The following is a 23,175-nucleotide window of genomic DNA, read 5'->3' on the forward strand; positions in this document are numbered from 1 at the left end:
TCACCCTTGTCTCCGCCTCTGACCTTGCATCAGCGTCCAGCCCCGCAGGGCCCGGGCCGCCCAGTCCCCTCTGAAGGCTGTGGGGCGGCTCAGAGCAGATAAAGGAGGAGGAAAGCGCCCCATAAACTGCAAACAGCAGGACAAAGGTCGGCGCACTGTGGGCGCAGCTGCCTCGGCCCTTTGGCACAGGAGGAAGGGCGGGCCCGGCGCTCCTGCCCAGCAGACCCTCACCTGTGCCTCCGGGGGGCGGAGGTCCTGGGCGCCCGGGGCCCATTCTCAGAATGGACGCAGGCAGCCAGGCAGCCCCTCCAGGGGCATGAGGACCCCGATAACTTGGCTGGAGAGGTTAGCACAATGCCTAGAGCAGCCATTTTCAAGAAATGAGGTGATTGTTGGGCCGGGACCCCAGCGGACAGCAGACACGCTGAAGCGGGGCGGCTGGAGGCTAAATCCCCGCCCGCCCCGGCCACGGACCCCCTTCAGAAGGGACGCCTCTACCCAAAGGACTCCAGAGGATTCTAGCTTCTCCCATGGCTCCATCCGCTCCCGACCACTTCCCCACCCTCCTCTCCCAGGTCCTGTCCTCCAAGGTGAATGAGCCCTCCCCAACACGTGTGCACGCACATGTAAACACACGCACACACATGTACACACTCACACGTGTAGTGCATGCACATGCATCTGTTTTCCTCTGATCCCTTCCTTACCCACATTCCCTTAGTGAATAATCTGATATTTCTAAGACAACTAAAGAGCATTTCAGACCCACAAGTGGCCTTCTAAAGTGCTGATGGGAAATCGTTGGCCCACGGGGAAACTTCAGGAGGACGCCCAGGACGGCCCCTCAGAGCCCAGATGCGTCGTCCTGTGCACACGGAGCTGCACCGTCTGGAATCCGCTGCCCCGACCCTGGAGAAGCCGCTGGGAGCCAGCATCTCTCCCCATGACCATGGCCGAGTCCCTGGGGCCGTGGAGCAGTCTCTCTCCTGGGGAGGGGGTCACAGGGGCCGTGCCTCCTGGGGGGGGGGGTCACAGGGGCAGTGCCTCCTAGGGGGGTGGTCACAGGGCCGTGCCTCCTGGGGAGGGGGGTCACAGGGCAGTGCCTCCTGGGGGGGGGTCTCAGGGGCAGTGCCTCCTGGGGGGGGGTCACAGGGGCCGTGCCTCCTGGGGGGGGGGTCACAGGGGCCGTGCCTCCTGGGGGGGGGGTCACAGGGCAGTGCCTCCTGGGGAGGGGGTCTCAGGGGCCGTGCCTCCTGGGGGGGGGGGGTCACAGGGCAGTGCCTCCTGGGGAGGGGGTCTCAGGGGCCGTGCCTCCTGGGGAGGGGGGTCTCAGGGGCCGTGCCTCCTGGGGAGGGGGTCTCAGGGGCAGTGCCTCCTGGGGGGGTCTCAGGGGCCGTGCCTCCTGGGGGGGGGTCTCAAGCGCTCTTCTTGCTTTGTTTTCCCTCTACGAGCTCATAACTGATTCCATGTCTGAAAACAAAAGCTCGGATTTATCTGACGTTTACTCAGCCTGCCGTCGACTCAGCTGGAAGGCACGACATCTACTCCATGAGGCCGGACACGCACCCCCGACTCCTCAGCAGATGCACACTGGCCCAACGCGGGAAGCAGGCAGCAGAGGCCTGGTTCAGCTCAGGTCACCTGGCCGGCGCCTTGTCTGCAGGATGGCCTCACCCAATCCCAGCCTCAGCCGGCAGGCCTGTGCCCTCGAGCCTCAGCTCTGGGACGTGGAGCCCACCCCAGGATCTGCCCCGCCTTCACCTCCGGCCAGCAGAGCCCTGCCCTGGTCCCCTTTCCCAACCCTGCTGCCTGCATCCAGGCTAGAGCTGCAGAGTTTAGTGCACAGGTCGCTAAGACAAAGGTTAGAAAAAGTCCAGAAGGCACTTTATTGGAGCGTCCCCTTCACGCGGGGAGGGAGCAGAAGCCCCACCCTCACCGGCCTGTGAGGGCCTGGGGCTGCCAGTGTGGCCCCAGCACCCGGTGTGGGAGGCGTGGGAAGGGAGCGTCTTAGAAAAAAATAGATTCCTATGTACATGTCCGTATTTATAGCACATAAATTAGGGAGTGCTCTGACCCCTGCCCGCGGAGTCCAAGCGGGGAGGTGGAAGCCAGTCCAGAGAGAGGGGGCCCCCCTCTCAAGCCCCGGGGCCCGCAGCCTCCTCGGCCCATCCAACCTCTGCAGGAGGCAGGCGTCCCCAGCTGGGGTCCAATGAGGTCCAATCAGGCAGAAGGGGCTGCACGTGCAGCGACGGCCAGTGCACAGTCACCTCAAACTCCAGGCTTGTAATTCCAAAAGGAGGGCAGACCGCGAGGCCACCGGCCCCAGAGGCCAGGACGACGCTGAGGGCCCAGGGCCCCTGCTGCTCTTCACGGCACAGGCTGCGCCCTGACGGCCGGGCGGTCCTCCCAGGGGCTGCGCTTCACGTTGAGCGTGGTTGCAGGGTTGGTCTGGCCCTCAGTTCCTGTGTCCCACCACCTCCTCCTCCTTCCAGCCGCTGGAGTTCCTGCCGAACTTGTAGACAAGTCTCCGGCCGTCTACCCGCTCAAGGATCTCCCGCTTGTAGTAGTACCTGAGGGGGACAGGTGGTCAGAGGTGCCAGGCAGAGGCTGACCTGCCCAGGGTCCTCAGGTGACCTGCCCGCTGGGCTCTGGCCCAGGGGAAATGGGCCTGAACCACGTCCCACACAGGAGGAGCCTTCGCTCCCTCACCCAGCTCTGTTGGGGGCACCTGACCCTCCCCGGGACTCTGCATGGAGCAGTGTGGTCTGGGGGCTGGAGGAAACCTTTGCGATGGGCTGGGAGGAAACTGAGGTCCAGAGACAAGCAGCTTAATTACTTCAATGGTGTGGGCCATGGCTAATGCCCTGTTCACCATCAAGTGCCTTTCATGGGACAAGCCTTACAGATGATAGAAATGCCTGTGAGATCAAGTTCAGTATGTGCTGCAGGCCAGTCAGCTGCATCCCAGGCCATCGCTCGTCCACACGAGGGGCAGGCCCTGCGATTCCTCGCCACAGGGGACTCACGCCGGCCTGAGGGGTGGGACCCTGACGGCACCCGAAGCTGCCCACCTCATGGCCCTGCTCAGCTTCTCATAGGTCATGCTGCTGTTCTTCTTCTTCTGGCCCCACAGCTGGGCCACAGCCTCTGAGCGCAGGAACTTGAAGACACCCTCTTGCCGGTTCTCCCACTTCATGAGGCCCTCGTTGAGCTCCGGGTGGATGAGGATGTCACGGATGAATTCCCACAGGTGGGTGCCTCTGGGGGCTACAAGGCCAAGCTCCATCAGTCAGCGGCCCAGGCACCTGTGGCTCCCCCAACTGCCGCCTGGCCCAGCACATGGTCTACTGATGGCTGCCTCCCTCCTTGCCTACCCCACTAGACAGCCAGGGGAGCTCCAGTAGGACCACGTGTCACACGGCACAGAGGTCTAACCTGCTCAAAGACTGATCAACGTCTAGCTGGGGTACGAGAGCCGTTGAGACACAGTGGCACCACTTTAAGGAGCTCACAGTTTGGAGGAGGAATGATAAAAAAGTAAATACACCAGTGGGTGGTGAGAGCTCAACAGGAAGGGGACGGAGCTGGCCCCTGCCTGGGGGATGAGGGGCAGCTTCTTGAAAAAATAATCCTAGAAGCAAACAGGCCCCCTGTGTGTGGAGGGGAACGAGCTGTGGGACCCTCCTGGTAGCTCCAGGGGCGGGAGCCCATTGATGGCCTGAGGCCAGCAGGTAGGAGCTTGGTGTGGAAGGGCCACCCCTGCAGAGCCCTCAGGGGGTGGGGCCTCCAGCGGCCAAGCCTCTGTCCATGCCTGAGCCTGCTGGCACCGCCAGCAGTGTGTCCCTCGGGCAGGAAGGCTGGAGTCCAGCCTGAGGCCTTCCTCCTGTAGCCGTCGCTGCCCCCACACAGGACCCCCTAGCCAGGCCTGGCCATTAGGGTGTGACCCACTTGCATGCTGGACCCATGGCTTGAGCACGTGGAGGGCCCCGATCAGGAGGAGAGAGGGCCAGCCGGCCTCACCTCGCCCCCAGCCCAGGGCCCCCCACGATGTGGCCCCCCAACCCTTGGGTGCCCACTCACCGTGCTTGCTCTTCTTGCCTTCCAGACACTCTCGGGACTCTTTGCTCAGCTTTCGGGGCCGGCCCCTTTTCCGCTTCCCGTGCTTAAGCTCCCCCTTCTTGTAGTCAGGAAAGCCGTCTGGCGGGGGTGGGGCAGAAGGTCAGGAGTGGGAGGGCTGGGGGCTGGGGGGCAGCCTCCCTCCAGGAAACCCTAGAGGAGAGCAGGGGAGGGGGGCACCCTTGGGGGCCAGGAGGCCCCCTCTGCTCACCCCCGGGAAAGAGCTTGCTGTCCGGGGCATCCAAATCCACGTCACTTCCACCAGAGTCTGAGGCGTGGGGGCTCTGAGACGCGCCAGTCCCTGGGGGGCGGGCCAGAGTGAGCCCCTAGCAGCCCGAGCACTGCCCAGCCAGGGCCTGTCCTCTCAGAAAGCCTGGGCGTTGGTGGCCCGTGGAGACCAGGGCTCAGGACATCCGGGACAGCAGACGCCCGAGGGAGGGCTCACCTGCGGTGGAGACGTCGGAGCTGCCCGGGGAGGGTGCCCTCGCGCCGAAGCTGCCTGGGTAGGTGGGGCTGGCCTGCCTGCAGTCCTCGAGCATCTCCTGGGCAAAGGGGCTTCCCTGGTCTGGGGGGCAGAGATGAGCGGTCAGAGGGGGCCCTGGCTCTCCCAGCTGGGGGCCGTCAGGCTGGGGAAGGATGGAGGAAGGGCTCTCACCGAAGGGCCCTTGCTCCCCGAGAGGCTCCTGGAGGGCCAGGCTGTCCTTCTCCAGAAGCTCCATGATCCAGCTGAGCTCGTCAGGGAAGCTGGAAGCTGAGGATGAGGGGGCAGAGCTCAGAGAGTCAGCACAGCTCCCCTCCCCTCCCTGGGGCAACCAGCCTCCCTGCCGGGGTGGGGGCACTCACTGAGGTCCCACAGCTGCGAGTAGAGCTGGTCCCCCAGGGGCCCGAACAGCAGGCGCAGCTCCTCGGGTGCGCAGCGGCACAGGGCCGCCCCGTCCAGCTCGCAGCGTGAGAGGTCGATGGTGCCGGGGTCGCATCTGTGCTTCTCTGCCTGGTAGCTGATCCAGTCCAGGACCTGCGCCTTGGACCACAGCTGGGGTTGCTCCCCTAGCCAGCTGGACTTCTCTGCAAGGGGCCGGCACAGTCAAGGGTCAGCCCCCTCCGGCGCCCGCTGGGGATTCCCGGGGTCCCCCCTCCTCCGACCAGGAAGGGGGCTAGCACGCCCCCAGGCAGGTACCCCCAAGTCCCAACACCCCAGCCCGCCCCCTGCCGGATCCTTCCCTGTCCCAGGCTCTCGCCCCAAATGCCCAGCCCCTCCTGAGACCCACCTGTGCCCTCCAGGGCCATCTGCGGGCTGCCCAGGGCCAGCACCAGGTCATCGGCCCCAAAGGTGGGCGCAGGGGGCACAGAGGCAAGAGTGGGGTCGTCTGAGCTGTACATGGTGCTGAAGTAGTTGCTGAAAACGTTGCTGATCTCACAGGTCGCAGCCATGGGGCTCCCTGGGAGAGGGGGAGGCTGGTGAGGCCCGCACCCTGCCTCACCCGCAGGCGATCCTGCTCCCACCAGGCCTGGGGCAGTTAGAGCCCCAAGGGCGGGAAGGTCAGCCTGTCTTGGGACAAGCTCTCCTCCAGAGAGGCTCCAAGGTCTCAGAGTGGGGTGAGAGCATGTGGTGAGCAGGGCACCAGGCCGGGCTCCCTGCTCTGCCCACCGGGGTCTGTGGGAGGGACTGGCCATCACGGCCACTCTGTCCTTCCCTTGCCATCAGGACATGGCCCGGCATTCCCACTTGCGCAGGTTCAGAACCGAGCTCCACCAGCCCCTCCCCATCCCCCGGGCCAGGCGGGGGTCCTACCGTGGCAGCTGAGGGTGTGGCAGGCAGGCTAGGGGCTGCCGGAGGAGGAAATCCAGGGGAAGGGGCCCGCCAGGTAGCCAGGTAACCGAGGCTCCGGCCGCGCTCCCAGGGCGCTCAGTAGGGGCGTTGGAGCTCCGCCCGCACCCGGGCCTTTATAGGCGCCCACGGTAACCTGAGCTGGCGGCTCATTGGCCGAGGGGATTTCCTGGCCTTTAGACGGGGCTCCTGGCCCAGGTGATTTGCATACTTTGTGCCACTTGGCTGGGATCCAGGCCTGCGGTGCTGGGAAGTCAGGCCTGGCTGGTTTAATGATTGTCAGGCCCGTCACCCGCACCCTCTGGGGCTGGGCCCAGGGCAGTGGCCTGGGCGGGCAGCCGCTGGGTGGGCATGTGCCCTCTCTGCTCAGGAAATTCCTCAGGGGGGCCAGGCTGGGGCTGGGCAGAGGGGACGGGAGGGGACGGGGGTCAGGGCTGGGTCAGGAAGGCTACCTGCAGGACTGAGGACTAGGGGCCAGCAGGCAGGCAGGGCAGGCAGGGAGGGGGCGGAGGTCTGGGGAAGACTCCGGACGCAGGGCAACACTCAGGGCTGCTGGAATGGCGGCCGCAGGGCCCCAGCCATGGGCCCACCGCTGGCAGGAGGCTGGGGGCAAGGTCTCGGCACCCCCTGCCTGCCTGACGCCACCTGAGCCTCGGGGTTGCTGCAGCCGTGTCTGGGAGCCCTGGCGCTGTCAGAAGGACCCCCCACTTCCCTGCTCCCGACAGAGCCGCCTCTGGGGCCATAAGTGAGGGGGCCAGACCCGTGCGGCTGTGCTTACCCATCTGCCTGGCCCGACCGGTACTGGCCTGCTGCCCTCTAGCGTCGGAGGCCCGGCTCCCTGGGCCCAGCTGGGTGCTCTTCAGGGAGCAGGCCCCATCTGACCCTCAACAGGGCTCTCAGGGTGGCAGCTGGTGGCCCACAGACTCACCCGGGCCAGGCGGGCTGGTGAAGTGGGGCTGAGGTTTGAATCCCCAGCTGGTGCTCCCCGCAGACGCCCTCGCCCTCCCTGTGGGCAGGGGACCCCTCCCACCCATGGCCCCTCCATGAGCTCAGCCGTAACCACAAGGGCTGTCCCGAGACCACGGAGGCCTGCGTGGGGGCAGCCAGGGGTCAGACCCAGGGGTCTCTTCCATTTCCCACCCTTGAAGACAAGGTTCTGTGGGCCTGATAGCCCTGGGTCTTCTCCGGATGTTTTTTTTACACGTCAAAGATGCAACATCTGAGCACCCCTCGCCCTCCTCCTTGGTCAGCACCAGGGCTGGGATGGCTCCTGCTCAGTCTCCCGAGAGGGCACCCCTGCCTTACTTTAACCCCCAGGAGGACAGGTACCCCGCTCTGGCACTGAGGTCCCAGCCCCTCCCTCGGCCCAGACGTGGGGGGCCAGGCCAGACTGGGAGGCGGGGAGAGCTCCCCAGCCCTCCAGCCTCCCCCACAGCCCGAGGCACGCCCTCTACCCCAGCCCTGGAATGTGGGCGAACCGGCTCCAGCCTCAGGACGACTCACGCTCACGTGCTCCTGAGCCGGCCCTCCAGGGCAGCGGCGGCCGCGGCTGTGACCCAAGAGGGCCTTGGCGGGGGCAGGCCTGCAGGGGCTGCACAGGACAAGCGGGCAGACAAGCCTTCCCTCCAGGGTCAGCCTGTGAGAGTGAAGGCAGGCGGGGGCCAGGCCAGGGCTGTGGCAGGGGGTGGTGCGGGCCAGGGCCCCCCGGACCCTCTCTGCCTGGACAGAGCCCAGCTTACCTCCAGGATGGGGCAGGGACGACACAGGGGCCCACCTCGAGCTCTGAGAGCAGACGGGCCCCCCGGCAGGGCGCGGTGGGGGGTGATAGCTCAAGGTGCCTGCTGTGCCACTGGACTCGACCCCGGCTGAGGAAGGGCCTCAGGGTCCACAGAGCTCCGGGGTCAGCACAGAACCGAGGCTGAGCACCTGGACGCTGATGGGGGCACAGGGGTCCTCAGGGTCCTCGGTGTCCCGGGGATCACACATCCTGGGGTCCACACGGAATCGAGGCTGAGCGCCTGGACGCTGAGGCGTCCCGGGGCCACGGCAGTCCTCGCCTGTAACAGCAGCTGGGGCAGCCCCGGCCCAGCCAAGGAGACAGTTTGCTGGACAGGGTGGGGGTCCTTCACGGACCTCGCCACCAGTACAGAGCCACAAGAGCTACAGAGCCTGGCTCTAGGAAGACCCACTTGGAGATATTTAAGTGCTTCTCTGTGACCCTCCCCCCACCCCAGGTTGCTAACTGCTTCGATCCCCACTTGGAAATCAATCAGAGCTTGGGCTGAAGTTCTGGGCAGACTCTACTTCTGACCACACACTGAGCTGCAGACCCGGGACCTGGCGGGGCAGAGAAAACACTCCAGGGCTCAGCCATCTCAGCGCCTTACAGAGGGGGCGAGGCCTGCAGAGGAGGGCCTGCCCCCTCTGGGAGCGTGGCTGCCACTGACGTGGACACGTTCCACAGAGCCCCACGCAGCCCTGCTCCTCACAGCTCAGGGGCACGCCACCTCCAGCCCGGGCCCCCGAAGGACGGGGAGAACATCCTGCCCTGACCTGCTCAGAACAGAGCAGGGCCTGGGAGAAGGAATTTCAGCCACCAGAATACCTTTCGTTTAAAAATATTTATTAAAATAATGATTAAACCTGAAAAAAGAATCTCCAGAAATTAGCCCTTGGCACAGTATTTCAAGAATCAGCAAAAAAAATTAAAGAATAAAAAAAGAAAGAAAAAAGAAAACGCTTCCTGCTCTCCCGAGACCCCGGTGCGGTGGGGAGGCCTGCCACCCCCAGCCCAGGGAGCAGGGAGGTTCTCGGTCACAGGCTGGGTCCAGGGCCGGCCCGTCAGAGCAGAAGCCCAGCGTCGGGGAACAGGTGCCCTCGTGGGGCCTTGACCTGGAGCAGCTGCTGTGCGCGGAGCCTGCAGAGGCCGGGGCGGAGCCTCTACCTGCCCAGGGGCTCCAAGATCTGCTGGACGTAGTGCACCACGTTGCTATGCAGCTGGGGAGCTGTGGCGGCAAAGGTCTCCTTGGCGAGGGTCTGGGCGGCCTTGCTGCCCGCCATCATGGCGTGGTACAGCGGGAGGGTGTACTTCTGTTTCCCCTGCGAGAGACGGCTCGTGCTCAGGGCCTGTCAGGGCCTGTCGGCCAGCTCAAGGGTCTGCCCCAGCTCCGCCCCGGGCCCATCTGACAGCCCAGTGGGTCTGCGACCCAGCCTCCTGTTGCCCCAGGGCCCAAAGGGATGTGGATTTCAGTGCTGGAAGGGGTGGGGGGCTTCCCAGACACAAGGCCTTGTGTTCTGGAATCTTCTCAGAGGCCACAGACCCACACGGCTAGGTCTCCACGGTCACGTTCCTGGATATGTCCACACGCGACAGAACCGAGTGGGTGGGCATGCAGGAGGCTCCACATCTCAGAGCTCCAAGAGGTCAGAGGTCCGAGGCAGCAGCACACGGCCAGGACTGCAGTGCCTAACCCTCAAACGGGGCTCCGGAGGACGAGCCGCAGCCAAGAAGGAAGCCGTGCCCGCACATCCGCACCGAACGGTCACACACAGGATGCTGACCCGAGGCGGGAGGCTCCGGGGCTCGGGAGGCAGCCTGACCCAGCCTGGCCCCAGGCTCCTGCCCTGCTCTGGAATCAGGGAACGACCTCCCCAGCAGGCCGGCTGGCCTCTGAACCCTCAAGCACAGGCCTCCCCAGGTGGCCGGACCCTTTGCTCAGCTTCCCTCGCTTCTCCTAGCCACTGGCCTCTCCCCAGACCGGCCTGGCTGATGCATGACCCCTCTCGCCTCCCTCCCAGCGTCCGGTCAACGCTGACCAGCCCCCTCCCCTTGGGCCTCTCCAGCTAACCAGCACAGGTGCACAGACCGGGCCGTCTCCCCCACAGGGCGGCACCACAGCCTGCTCTCGGGACCTGCCAGGCCCTTTGCCTCAGAGATGGCAGCCTGCATGGCCCTGCCCACCGTGTGCCCGAGGGGGACAGGGAGCCGGGGGCACCCACCTGGCTGTGCAGGAATTCCTTCACTTTCCAGAAGTCCTCCTGGTGGTCATTCTTGAGGACAATCTGGCCCCATCGCAGCCGCAGCTCTGCATTCTGGGCGTTTGAGATCTTTGGGTACGTCTCTCCAAGTTTCTTCACGTTTCCTGGAGAAAAGAAATGGGTCATGAAAGACTGCCAGCAGAGCCCCACGCCGAGGAGGCCGCGGCCTCCAGGAGCTCCAGAGTCACGTCTCTGAGGGCTCCAGGCACCCACTCATCCTGAGCCTTTGGGCCCGACGCAGTTGCGCCCTGGACGTGTGCTTGCCCCAGCTCCACAGCTCCTCCAACCACCTTCCCTTGACGTCACACAGAGGGGGCCGTCCCTGGTGGGCTAGTGCTTAAGACCCCGCGCTTCCGAAGCAGGGGGCCCAGCTTCAACCCCTGCCTGGGGAAGTAGATACCACAGGCCGCAACTAAAGAATTCGAACGCCAAAACTAAGATCCAGCGCAGCCAAATGAATAAGTAAATAAAATAAGCATTAAAAAAAGTACATCAGCGGGCCGGGAGGAAGGTTCAAGATGGACGGGACACATGTATACTTATGGCAGATTCACGCTGATGTACAGCAGAAACCAACATGAGTTTGTAAAGCAATTATTTGCCAATGAAAGTTTTTAAAACTATAAGATAAAATGTATACGTGTATCATCCCAATCTCCAACAGTCTTCCTCCCCAGACCAGAGCGTGTGCCCCAGACGCTCTGCCCACCGTGCCTCGCACCAGCACGGGCTAGCCGGCTTTTCTGGGGTGCAGCCCTTGGTACTATTTCTGGCTGAGAAGCAACAGGGCACTCGTGCTGAAGGGCGGGAGCCAGGCGGAGCTGCACCCCACCCCACCTACCAGCTGAGTAAGCTGTTGGTGCCCCGGGCTCACAGAGCAGCCAGGGGGATGAGAGGGTGTCACGGCAAGGGAGACTGCCCCGCACAGCCAAGGACCCCGTGAGCCGCTGGCTTCACGCGTGTGGACGCTCCACCCCACGCTGGCCCGCTCCCCCCCCTCCCCCGCCCCGCTCCCAACAGGTGTCAAGAGGCCCGCCCTTTCTCACCAGGAGGGAGCGGGGACTTCTGCAGGATCTTATCCAGGAAGTACACCAGCTGGTAGGTTTTCCAGGCAGAGGTGGGCATGGCATTGATGGCCCTCGGGTCCAGCTCCTCGGCCGCCCACAGCTGGGCCAGCTCCTCAGCCGGCCTCATGAGCGAGTCCCCGGGGGAGAGGTCCGGGAGGTAAGGTGGCCAGCCCGGGGTGTCCAGCCAGCGATCAAACTCCAGTCCTGCTTGGCGGAAGAGAAGACCCTGTCAGAACTCCCCGGCAGTGCCACGGCCAGCCTGCCGGGGCTCCCGAGACCTCCCACCTCCATCAGCCCCAAGTGCTCCCCGAAGGCGGACACCACTGCCCACACGGCTACTGCTCTGCAGGGCCCCAGCCCCCGTGACGCCGACAGCCCCGGCTGCCCCCCTTCCCACCGGGGCCTATTCTGTGCAGAAATGAGCCCTCAGGACGACAGGGGACACAGCCCACCCCCACGAGCAGAGCAGCTATGCTGAGGCTCCTGTGCTCTGGGGTCCCGCCCTCAGCAGCCGGGAGCCCCGCCCTCCCAGCCGGGGCGGGAGCTGGCTGGATGGGGCCCAGCAAAGAGCAGGGAGCAGGGGCAAGCCTCCGGGCCACAGGCAGCGCTCGCCCCCAGGAAGCAGGCCTCCCACTGGCTCCCCAGGCAGGGCAGCTGCCCTGGTCCTGCCCAGGGAGCCCCTTGGGGCGGCAGTGGCCTGGGCAGGGCTCAGGATCTGACTGTGTGTCTCAGAGACAGGGAATCCAGAGGGCAGAGAGGAGCAGAAAGGCCGAATGGGGGAAGGAAGCGGGGGTGGCGGAGGTCCTTCTGTGGGGCCCTGGGCCACCCCAGAGCGCCACCCCCAGGGGACACACTGGTCCCTCAGGGCGGGAAGCAGACCCCACCCTGCACAACCTCCTGGAAGCCCTGGGCCGGCTCCTCTGCTCACCCGGGATGGAATCCACCCTCTGTTTCTTCAGCTCAGGGAAAGAGTCCAGGAAGAAGTCCAGGAAGTCGTCAGCTAAGATGCTCTGGAACTTGAATTCGTCCACGTAGGCCTGTGAGGACGAAGGGGAGGCACGGTCAGCTGCCCAGAGCCCCCACTCCCCACCCAGCGGGGCCCCCTCCCCTCGAGCTGATTACCTTGAGGAAGTCGTCAAACTGGCCCTGGTCACCCACCAGGTGGGCCAGGTAGGAGACGAAGCAGAAGCCCTTCTCGTAGGGGGTCTCGTTGTAGGTGTCGTCTGGGTCGACCCCTGCAGAGAGCTCTGGATTCAGAGCGACTGACTCCCACCCCCAGGGCAGCTCGGCCAGGAGTGCTCCTGACCCACCCCGACCTGTCTCCAGGGTCTCGAGAGGGATGACAGGAAGAGCCCGGGGTTGCTGTGTTCGTGGGGTCTTCCCAGCCCCATGTCAACCCCCCGTGTGGCCGCCCACCAGAACAATGGGGGTTTCTGCAGATGCTCTGGAGCCAAGTTAACTAACTGTCCATCCACAGGGAGCTTTCCATTGGAGTCAGAGGCTTCAGTTGCACAGAAAGGTTTCAATTAGTCACACGTGGAAATAACAATGTTAGGAAACAAAAACCTCGAAGCAGTCACGGGCTTTCTGGGTCACGCTCTCTGTCATGTGACAAACCCCAAGGGGCTGAGCTGACCAAGGACAGGGGGCGGCAAAGGGCCTCGAGAGTGACAGGGACCCGGACAAGCAGGGCAACACGGAGGTGCTCAGGACTGGCCGGAGCAGCTCGGAGGGCCTTGGGGGCTCCTCCCGCCCGAGGGACCGGGGTGCGCTGGCGGAGCCGCTAGGGCTCCGGCCCACGGCGGGGCGGGAGGGCCCTGACCTGGCTCGATCCTCACGCGCAGCTTGTTCAGCGGGTGGTCCTCGCCCGTGACGTCCATGTGCTGCCGCAGCAGCGCCCGGCCGGTGGCGGCTTCCAAGCAGGTGTAGGCAGGCCCTGTGGGGCAGAAGAGGAGCTGGCACCTCACGTGCGCCTCCCCAAGGTGCCCTGTGAGCCGGGGTGCTCCCCGGAGACCGCGGGCAGGGAGGCTGTGGCCAGCCGACCCTCGGCCTCTCTTCCGCACACTGTCCCGCTGACAGGGGCCTTCTGTGCAGCGTGATGGTGTCTGCAGAGACAGGAGTCTGACCTTCCCATCTGACCGTTCCTATCGACAGGAGACACTGTCCCCAAGCCTTTCCTCGGGTCCCCGGCCTCCTCCTGGCAGGACGGTGCGCACCAGCCACACGCCTCCTGCGAGATGCTCTGCCCTGGGGTGGCAGCCCGCCCGCGTCAGGGCCCAGCGTGCATAGCGCTCAGAGGCCACTGCGGGGCTCCCAGCGGCTGAGACCGCCTGCTCCGTGCCCACTGATGAAAGAATAAACCTCTACACACTTTCTGGGAGGCAGGAGACAATATGTGCTAAAAAAAAAAGCGCCCTTTAAAATGTTCAAGTCCTGACAAGCACGTTTCAAAGAATTTACTGAAATCACCTGAGATACACATGAACCTGCGTAAAGATGTTTACCAGAATATTATTTTGTTGGAGAAATGAGGGACCTCCCTGGCAATTCAGTGGCTAAGAGTGTGCTTCAACTTCAAGGGGTGTGGGCTCAACTCTTGGTCGGGAACTGAGATCCCACATGCCCCTAGGTGTGGCCAAAACAGCAACAACAACACCACCACATTAAGATTTTTTTTTGTTTAAATTAAAAAAAAAAAAAATTACAGACCAACCTACAACTGGAGGCTGACGGAATAAATTATGAATTTAAATTCTTCTGCATCCGTACAAGAAAATTTAATGACTCAGGAAAACATTTAACTTTACTAAGGTAACAAAAAACAACAGTTCTAAAACCACGTATGGCCTGATGATTCACACACACACAGAGCTGGTGATACATCGGAAAGGACATCCACCGACCATCTCCGAATGGTGAAACGGCAGGTAAATGATTCACACACACACAGAGCCAGTGATACATCGGAAAGGACATCCACCGACCATCTCCGAATGGTGAAACAGCAGGTAAATGATTCACACACACACAGAGCCAGTGATACATCGGAAAGGACATCCACCGACCATCTCCGAATGGTGAAACGGCAGGTAAATGTTTCACACACACACAGAGCTGGTGATACATCGGAAAGGACATCCACCGACCATCTCCGAATGGTGAAACGGCAGGTAAATGTTTTGCTGTGTACTTTCCCATACGTACCAAGGTAGATTTTAATCAGAGAAAGAATAAAAAAAACAAAAAGCACCTAGACACTGTGGGCTTTCAATAAAGAGACGGTGCTGAGAATGTATTTCAAAAGCACAGCTGGGCGCAGTTTGAGGGTCTGCCTTCAGCTGCTAAGTGGCGGTGAGCACGCTTCCCACCTCTCTGCCTTGTGAACACATCAGAGGGGAAAACAGCGTCGTACACAGCAGTGCAGGCGGTGAGCGAAGCACCCGGTCAAGGCTGGGACCGGGCGTGATAAGCGTAACTGTTGTGAGTGGGCCTCCACGGCCGTCCAGGGGCTCCCTGCACCACCACCCCCGGGACACCCCAGAGGGAGCCTGGCAGGCCCCGAACGGGGAGATGGGTCCCTGCGACTCACCAAACAGAACGGAGGAGATCCTCCTCTGGGCGTACATGGTGAAGCCTTCGTTCAGCCAGAACTCCCCCCAGTTGGCGTTGGTCACCAGGTTCCCAAACCAGCTGTGGGCGATCTCGTGGATGATGACGTCGGCCAGGGAGCGGTCCCCGGCCAGAAGGCAGGGAGTGACGAAGGTCAAGCAGGGGTTCTCCATCCCCCCGAACGGGAAGGACGGGGGCATGAAGAGCACGTCGTACCTGCCGGGGCGGGCGGTCACTGGGGGTGGCTCCCTCCCGTCACCAGGCGGTCCCCAGTGCCCCGTGCCAGGGACTCCTCTCCCAGCCCTTCCCAGGGGGATGAGACCGGCTCCCTCGCACCCAGCTCCCCACGCGGGACTGGCAGGCCTGACGGGGCCTCTTGTCAGGGGGACCTCAAGTCTGAAGACGGCAAACAGAGAGCGGGTCTGCCCCCAGTGACGGGAAAGGTTAAGTCAGCCACATCCGCACAGCGAATCCCATCTCCGACCCAGCACCCGCCTGCTCGCCGCTGTCCTGAGATGCCCACCCTGGGCCCACCTCGGTCACGGCCACGGCCACGGTGGGTCAGGCTGGCTGTCCTCTCCTCCCCGCCCCTGCACCCCAGCGTGCGGGAACCGCAGACGTGAAGCTCCCGTGACACCTCACCTTCCCCACACATAGGGTCCAAAGAGCTTCTCTCCCGTTGCCAGAAACTCCTCTATGACTCCGTCATACTCCTCCTTGGCAGCGTCGATGAGGCAGGGCTCAGCCCACACCCGGCTCCTGCGGACAAGGATGCAGAGAGGGTGGCGCGGGGGTTAGAGCCCGGAGGGACCAGCCGGCTTCAGCCTCCCAGGGAGCCAGGGAGCCCATGGGGAGGCGACCTGCAGCAGAGCTGAGGCCCACCCAGAGCTGAGGGCCAGCCCCACCCGCAGAGTGGGCACCGGGAGGGCCCTGGGGGCTCCTGCAGGCAGCAGGCCTCCCCCGCACTGAGCCCCAGCTCCCCGTCTGCCCAGTGTCTTCAGAAACGACTGTTCTTGCTCCGCACCAGCAGCTCGTCCGCTTCCTAACAGAACCTGGCAGGAGGAAACCCCTGGAAGACGTCCCTCTCCTTCTCTGCTCTCCTGCAGCTGCGGGCTGACGTGCTTCCGGTCACCCACTGCCCTGTCCCCCAGGAAGGGAGCCCTTGTCTCGCAGGCCCGGGGCTGCCCGGAGCCCGTGGCTGGAAGCGGAGGCCGACGGGCCTGCCCAGCGCTCCCTCTGACCTCGGGAGCGGAGGCGCGTGGCGCTGGTGCCACTGCCGAGCCCTGTCTGCGGCCTGGCGCCCGGCCAGCGCCTCTGGGGCCGGCAGAACGAAGGACAGCACCGCCACCAGGAGAGCCACGTCCAACCGAGCCTCCCGCCGCGGGACAAAGCGCCGGGAGACAGGACGATGAGCAGAACCCAGGCTCCCGGTCAACTTCTCTTTGGTTACATCTGACAAACTCCTTATTCACCTCCACTAAAGCCCCCTCCCTTCACAGAGTCGGCCCAAGCCTGGGCCTCTGCATCCGGAGCAGACAGGGGACAGCGTCCTCGGGCCTCCTGGGAGGGAGACGGGGACCGCGAGGCGGGTGTTTCCAGGATTAAGCGCCAGAGAAGGCAGGGAGATTTGGTAGCGATAAGAAAGCGCACATCGTAGCTAGAAGGTGACCTCCTAAAACTGCTGCCTGAGCTCAGAGCGCTCTCTGCACAGGGCCAGAACATGGCAGGACTGGGTCTCAGCACAGGATGGGAGGGAGGAGGGGGAAAGAGTCCTCTGATGCCCTCACGCCGCACCCTGTGCCGCAGAAAAGCCCGGACTCGGGGCAGGCCGACACCGCCCCAAGAACCCCCCAACAGGCCAACACCGCCCCAAGAACCCCCCAACAGGCCGACACCGCCCCAAGACCCCCCAGCAGGCCGACACCGCCCCAAGAACCCCCCAGCAGGCCGACACCGCCCCAAGAACCCCCCAACAGGCTGACACTGCCCCAAGAACCCCCCAACAGGCCGACACCGCCCCAAGACCCCCCAACAGGCCGACACCGCCCCAAGAACCCCCCAACAGGCCTGCACGCTGGTCAGAGGCCTCCTTGCTTGGAGGTTGGTCCAGTCTTGCCTCCGGGATCTTGGTCTCCTACCTGGGTCCAACTTCAGCCGAAACCAGATCTCCGATGGCCAAGGCTATCAGATAGGACGGGATGGGCTGACTCATCCGGAAGAAGAACTTATTGGGGCCTCGCTCCTCCCAGGCGTCAGCACTCATTACGGCGGTGAAGCCATCTGGGACCTGAGGACAGAGAACACCGGCGAGCTCTCACCTGGACAGAGGCTGCTTTCCATCAGCAACCTGCCCGGTGATGACGGCAGCCTGCAGTCCACCTGAAGTACAGAGGCTTCCAGAAAGTAGGGCTCAACCAATGGGGTTTAGCACAGATAAAACTTTTGCAGGTGGAGGAGTTCTTCAGAGGGTCTGTAAGCGTCCCCTGAAAGGTGACCTGATGGAGATGACCATTCCAATCCCCAGGGCAGGGACACATGGTCCCCTCACCTCGAGAAGAGCGGAGTATCTGCACTTCACGGCGGGAGTGTCAAAGCACGGGAAGAAGGCTCGGTTCAGGACGGCCTGGCCCTGGGTGTAGACGAAGGGCTTCTTCCTTCCCGCCGTCTGCTCCGGAGCCAGCCAGCACACCTGCGGGGAGGGGCGTGCCGCTCAGAGCCGACAGCCCTGGGGGGCCCCAGGCAGGTACAGCCGCGTGGGCTGCAGGGGACTTCCGGGAACAGCTCAGAGCAGAAGCTCTCTCCAGCTGCGTGTTTAATCCCCCTGGAGTCCAGGCCGCGGCCCGACGTCTACCTCCCGGGGCAGACACCACCAAGGGATCACGCCTCGTGTGTCCCTGCTGCTGCTGCTGCTAAGTCGCTTCAGTCGTGTCCGACCCTGTGCGACCCCGTAGATGGCAGCCGGCCAGGCTCCCCTGTCCCTGGGATTCTCCAGGCAAGAACACTGGAGTGGGTTGCCATTTCCTTCTCCAATGCATGAAAGTGAAAAGTGAAAGTGAAGTCGCTCAGTCGTGTCCAACTCTCTGCGACCCCATGGACTGCGGCCCACCAGGCTCCTCCGTCCATGAGAGTTTCCAGGCGAGAGTGCTGCAGTGGGTCGCCAGTGCCTTCTCTGCACATGTCCCTGGGCCTCGAGAATTCCCGAGCTGCCTCCAGCCCCCTGGTCCTGCCTCCCTCCTGTGTCCTCCTCACTGTAGTAACTTCTCACCAAGAAACAAATGCTGAAGAAGCTGTTCTTCAACTTGTGATGAAAGACACAGAAAAGCAGACGCTGACAGCAAGGTTGACTGACAGGCGTTCCCATCCCTGAAATTCACCCTTTCAGAGTGAGTGTTAGGGGCTTCCCGGGTGGTGCCGACGATGAAGAACCCACCGGCCAAGCAGGAGGATCAATGTGCTTTACGTTACAGGCACTGGCTATGATTCTTCCCCTGCTCCCAATGTTTATTTTGCTTGTTTATTACTTGGCTATACCTGGTCTTAGTTGCAGCATGTGGGATCTTTTCGGTTACAGCGTGCAAGATCTAGTCCCGTGGACAGGAATCGAACCCCAGCCCCCTGCACTGGGACTGCGGAGTCTTAGCCACTGGACCCCCAGGGACGTCCCAGCTGTGATTCCTGAGTTGTCTTCTGTCAGCCCTTAATCGAGGGCACATCTGAGCCATTATTACAAACCCAAACTCTGCCCACAGCAGAGCTTACGTCTAACACGGATGCCGTGTGCAGCTGAGGGGCCCCAGGAGGGTCTCAGAGTGGAAGCAAAACCCCTAGGCTGCACCCTCAACAGCGGGCAGGGTTTAAACAGCCAGAAGGAAGGGAGATAATGTCCAGGAGGTGGGAGCAGCACGGGCAGGCGGGGAATGTGGCTTTCATGGAGCCGGGCAGCTGTGTGTGGTCAAGGGCTTAAACCACAGAGGCGCTGAGACCGATTTATGAGAGGCATAAGGGAGACACGTTGGGAAGCTGGGGTTTTCTTTGCATGTGTGCACGTGTGTATGTGTGTGTGTGTGTGCATGCGCAAACTGTAACAAGTCTCACTCAGAGTCCAGTAAGACGGAAGTGGGGGCAGGGGAGAGAGAGACGTCCTGTGCAGACCCCAACAGCCTGGTGCTTCAGCCTGGTGACTGGAGGCCAGCACAGAGGCCATAAATCAGGCCGATACCATTGCCCTCAACATGACGTTACAGAAGTGACACCTTATCTCTATGAACCTCCGTTCAACTTCGCTGGGAAACCGAAACTGCTCTAAGGAAAATAATCTATGAAAACCAAGCAAACTTCATAACCCCAATCTCATCATGAGAAAAAACAGAAGATAAATTCCAATAGAGGGGCACACCACTGCTCAAAACTATCTAAGTCACCAAAACAGGAACATCTAAGGAATCATCACGGCCAAGAGGAGCCCACAAACGCGACAGAGGGACACGCACCTGGATTTCTGGATGGGACCCTGGAGCAGAGGACACTTTAAAACCTAAGGCTGCTGTACACCTGAAACCAACATTGTAAATCAACTATAATACAAAAAAGAAAAATTTAAAAGACCCAACACTCTAATAACACCTTGTACATGAAAGCTGCTCAATAAGGCAATCTGGAAATACTATAGATTCCAGTTTATAATAGGGTATCAGTACTGGCTCATTAATTGTAACAAGTGTATCCCACTCGTAAGGTGCTAATAAGGGGGGTGGTGGTGGTGGTGTGTATGTGTGTGTGTGTGTGTTTGTGTGGTATGTGCATGTGTGTGCACGTGTGTGCGGTGTGTGTGTGGTGTGCGTGCGTGTGTGTGGTGCGTGCGTGTGTGTGTGTGTGCGCGTGTGGCGTGTGTGTGGTGTGTTTGTGTGTGTGGTGTGTGCGTGTGTGGTGTGTACATGTGTGTGCATGTGTGTGTGTGGTGTGTGTGTGCGTGTGGCGTGTGTGTGGTGTGTTTGTGTGTGTGGTGTGCGTGTGTGTGTGGTGTGTTTGTGGTGTGTGCATGTGTGGTGTGCGTGTGTGTGTGCGTGCGTGTGTGTGTGGGGGGTGTGTGTGTGGTGTGTGCGTGTGTGTGGTGTGTGCGTGTGTGTGGTGTGTGCGTGTTTGTGTGGTGTGTACATGTGTGTGTGCATGTGTGTGTGTGGTGTGTGTGTGCGTGTGGTGTGTGTGTGGTGTGTGTGTGCGTGTGTGTTGGGGGTTTATGGAAACTGTCCTATATGCTCAGTTTTCCTGGTAATCTAAACAGTTAAAAAAAAATAAATCCTATTGATGAAAACAAGTATACTGAGCTGGCAGTCAGAGGAACTAGGCACCGTATGAGGACCTATGTAAAGACAACTGTTGTCAGGCTCAGCTCTGTAAACAATGACTCTCATACCTTCAACCACAATCCCCTACTCATCCTCTTTGCTTGAGTTTTGCTTGCTTTTGTTTTAATGACATGAAGAGAAGACAATGAAGGGGGCTGGCAGGACACACAGCAGAATCAAATCCAGGAGACACCGTGGCCCACGGTGACCAAGGTGAGCGCCCCCCCCCGGGACAGCGGAACAGGAACTGTGCCCACTGGGGACCTCCACAGGGCAAAGGACAGCTCTCCGGGGAGCATGGGTGTCTGCCATCAAGTCTTAAATGAAAGCTGTTTAATTCCGAAATTCAACTTCAGGTGCCACTTTTGGTAAGCAAGCCCAGGAGGCCTAATTTTTTCACTTATTGTCCTTAATTTCTGCCCCCAACCGCGAACCAGAACGTAACAGAGCAACCAAACACATTTCCACGCGCTCCACATGTTCCTCTAGAGCAAGTTACCCGCAGAGGCCAGGCTTTTTCCTTTGCCTGAGAGGTCAATCCACACTGCTTTGGACTTTAATTTTTCAAACAAATTCTATCTTATGGTTCATGTACGTCCCTAATGGTAGAAGATGGAAAAAGAAATGCCCTTTGAGCCAGTTCTAAGAGCAAAAGGGGAAGTGCCACCAGAAGCGCAGGCTTCCTGGGTGGGCGGGACGCCCACCCCACCAGAGAAAGGGCTGCGATTCTCACAGAGGGACCCACAAGATGCTCTTTCCAACTGCTACACTTGCCCCACCTCCCCCACCCCGGTTTAGAATTTAAGAGTCAACAGAGAGAAAGCCAATTATTACAAAGCCTGCTGCTGCTGCTGCTAAGTCGCTTCAGTCGTGTTCGACTCTGTGCGACCCCACAGACGGCAGCCCACCAGGCTGTGCCGTTCCTGGGATTCTCCAGGCAAGAACACTGGACTGGGTTGCCATTTCCTTCTCCAATGCATGAAAGTGAAAAGTGAAAGTGAAGTCGCTCAGTCGTGTCCGACTCTCTGCGACCCCATGGACTGCAGCCTTCCAGGCTCCTCCGTCCATGGGATTTTCCAGGCAATAGTACCGGAGTGGGTTGCCATTGCCTTCTCTGCTACAAAGCCTGGTCCACCCTAATTCTGGTTTTCACTTTTACTCAAATTCTTTTGTTCATCACATCCAGGAGGAAACAATAAATAGTAAGTGCCCAGTCTCGGAGCTGTTCCTGCCTCGGGCACTAGACGGGCACCTGCAACAATGGGCTGAGTCAGCAGCGGGTAACGAGCCAGCGTCTTCAGGGCTGCCCCCGAGCAGAGCACCACCAGGGCCCAGCCCAGGCCGGGCGCACCGACAGCCCTAAACTCAGCTCGGGAACCGTCTGCTGTCCAGCCTGGAGGAGGCAGGGGGCTAGAGACGGCGGGGAGGGGGCGGAGGCATCTGGCTGAAGACCAGCAGGACCAGAGGCGGGGGGTGGGGAGTCACCTGGCCGAGGAGGCGCGGGGGCTGCGGGTACTCACCCCGGGTCCCTCGCCGACGCGGTAGGTGATCCGCACCTGCAGGCACTCGCCTGCGGCGCAGGGCTGCGAGAAGCGCAAGCACAGGGCCTGGCCGTAGTGCGAGAACGGCTGCGTGCACACCGGCAGCGGCTCAGGCTCCGGCTCCGGCCGCCCCGGCTCCGGCCGCCCCCGCCTCAGGGCCGCCGCCGTCACGTCCACGCACGGGTGCGAGTCCAGCCGCAGCTCCGTGGCGCCGCCGGGCGCCCGGCAGCGCAAGTCCAGCACCGCCGAGCCGCTCAGCCCGCGGCTGCCCGGGCCTGGCCCCGGCGGCCCGAACTCGGCCCTCAGGTCCAGGTGCAGGTGCAGCAGCTCGAAGGCGCGGAAGTTGGAGGCCGACGCCACGTCGTCCACCTGCGCCGCGCGCAGCGCCCGCCCGCCGGCCTTAGGCTCGCCGGCCGCCATGGCCCCGCGCCGCCGCCGCCGCCGCCGGTCCGCCGCAGGCCCCGCCCCTGCAGGCCTGGCCCCGCCCCGCCGCCGGTCTGGCCCCGGGAGCCGGGAGCCTTTGCCGCGCACCCGGGAAGGCCCCGCCCTCGAGAAGACCACGCCCCGGAACCGAGCATAGCCACGCCCCGCCGCCAGCCGAGGCCCGGTGACTGCTGCTCGTGCCCCGGAAGGCCCCGCCCCGAACAGACCACGCCCCCTGCAGGTCTGGCCCCGGGCGCTTTTGCCGCGCACCCGGGAAGGCCCCGCCCCCGAGCAGACCACGCCCTTCCCTGACCTTACCCGACTCCCAGCTGTGCACCCTCACGGAAGGACTCTGGACAGGCCGGCGAGCGACAGTTTGATCCACCTCGGCCCGAATTCATCCCGCTGGGATGGCCCCCAGTCCCTGCGCTGAGGTTGCCCGTGTCCGCGTCCACCGGGCAGGCAGCACTGAGCCCGGCGGTCGGGTTTGAGCTCACCAGCTCTGCAGCAAACCTTCCCCAAGAAAGGGGACTCTTTCTGGCCTCTCTGTGCAGTGTGACACAGGAGAAATTACAGCATCTCTTGAGCCCTGGTAACTCAACCGGGGCTCCAGCCTGTGGCCCTTCGTCCTTCCGACAAGAGGTGGCTGTGAGGCTGGTGGGCCGTGTGTCCCCTCTCCTGTGCGGGAGAGCTCGCCGCGCCGGTGACCCTCCCAGGAGCCCAGCTGTGACTAGGAGCCGCTCATTAGCTGTGCTGGAAACTATACCAAGTGGTGTCCGACTCGTTGCGACCTCACTGACTGTAGCCCGTCAGGCTCCTCTGTCCGTGGGATTCTTCAGGCAAGAATCCTGGAGTGGGTTGCCATGCCCTCTTTCAGGGGATCTTTCCGACCCAGAGATTGGACCCAAGTCTCTTACTTCTCCTGCATTGGTGGGGGGGTTCCTTTTGGTGGTGGTGGTGGTGGTGATGGTGGTTTAGTCACTAAGTTGTGTCCGACCCTTGTGACCCCATGGACTGTACCTCCCCAAGCTCCTCTGTTCATGGGCTTTTCCAGGCAAGAATGCTGGAGTGGGTTGTCATTTCTTCCTCCAGGGGATCTTCCCGATTAGGAAATGAAATTTTAAGACACAATGTAGAGAGTTTCCCATAAAGGAAATATGATCCTAGTATGTGCTTCCTAGTTTTACAGTATTAAATACATCTTATTT

General features: G+C 62.0%; 2 protein-coding genes across 2 annotated transcripts; both read right to left on the minus strand.

The window, feature by feature from the left end:
- Window positions 1-1,862: 1,862 nt before the first annotated feature.
- On the minus strand, window positions 1,863-6,090 carry ELF3 (E74 like ETS transcription factor 3). Its single transcript, XM_070768809.1, has 9 exons — window positions 5,909-6,090; window positions 5,385-5,555; window positions 4,960-5,181; window positions 4,772-4,867; window positions 4,562-4,681; window positions 4,328-4,417; window positions 4,081-4,197; window positions 3,072-3,267; window positions 1,863-2,570 (listed from the first exon to the last, which is right to left on the minus strand). The coding sequence occupies exons 2-9, from the start codon at window positions 5,545-5,547 to the stop codon at window positions 2,456-2,458; spliced, it is 1,119 nt and encodes a 372-aa protein (XP_070624910.1). The 5' UTR covers window positions 5,548-5,555; window positions 5,909-6,090; the 3' UTR covers window positions 1,863-2,455.
- A 2,460-nt stretch (window positions 6,091-8,550) lies between these two features.
- Window positions 8,551-22,159, minus strand: RNPEP (arginyl aminopeptidase). The gene is made up of 11 exons (XM_070768808.1): window positions 21,524-22,159; window positions 17,207-17,347; window positions 16,797-16,945; window positions 15,301-15,417; window positions 14,639-14,874; window positions 12,872-12,985; window positions 12,172-12,284; window positions 11,978-12,086; window positions 11,029-11,253; window positions 9,944-10,086; window positions 8,551-9,043 (listed from the first exon to the last, which is right to left on the minus strand). Exons 1-11 carry the CDS (start codon window positions 21,962-21,964, stop codon window positions 8,885-8,887), a joined length of 1,947 nt encoding a protein of 648 aa, XP_070624909.1. The 5' UTR covers window positions 21,965-22,159; the 3' UTR covers window positions 8,551-8,884.
- Window positions 22,160-23,175: the final 1,016 nt, after the last annotated feature.

This window comes from Bos indicus, chromosome 16 (assembly GCF_029378745.1).
Source record: "Bos indicus isolate NIAB-ARS_2022 breed Sahiwal x Tharparkar chromosome 16, NIAB-ARS_B.indTharparkar_mat_pri_1.0, whole genome shotgun sequence".
Classification (NCBI taxonomy): Eukaryota; Metazoa; Chordata; class Mammalia; order Artiodactyla; family Bovidae; genus Bos; species Bos indicus.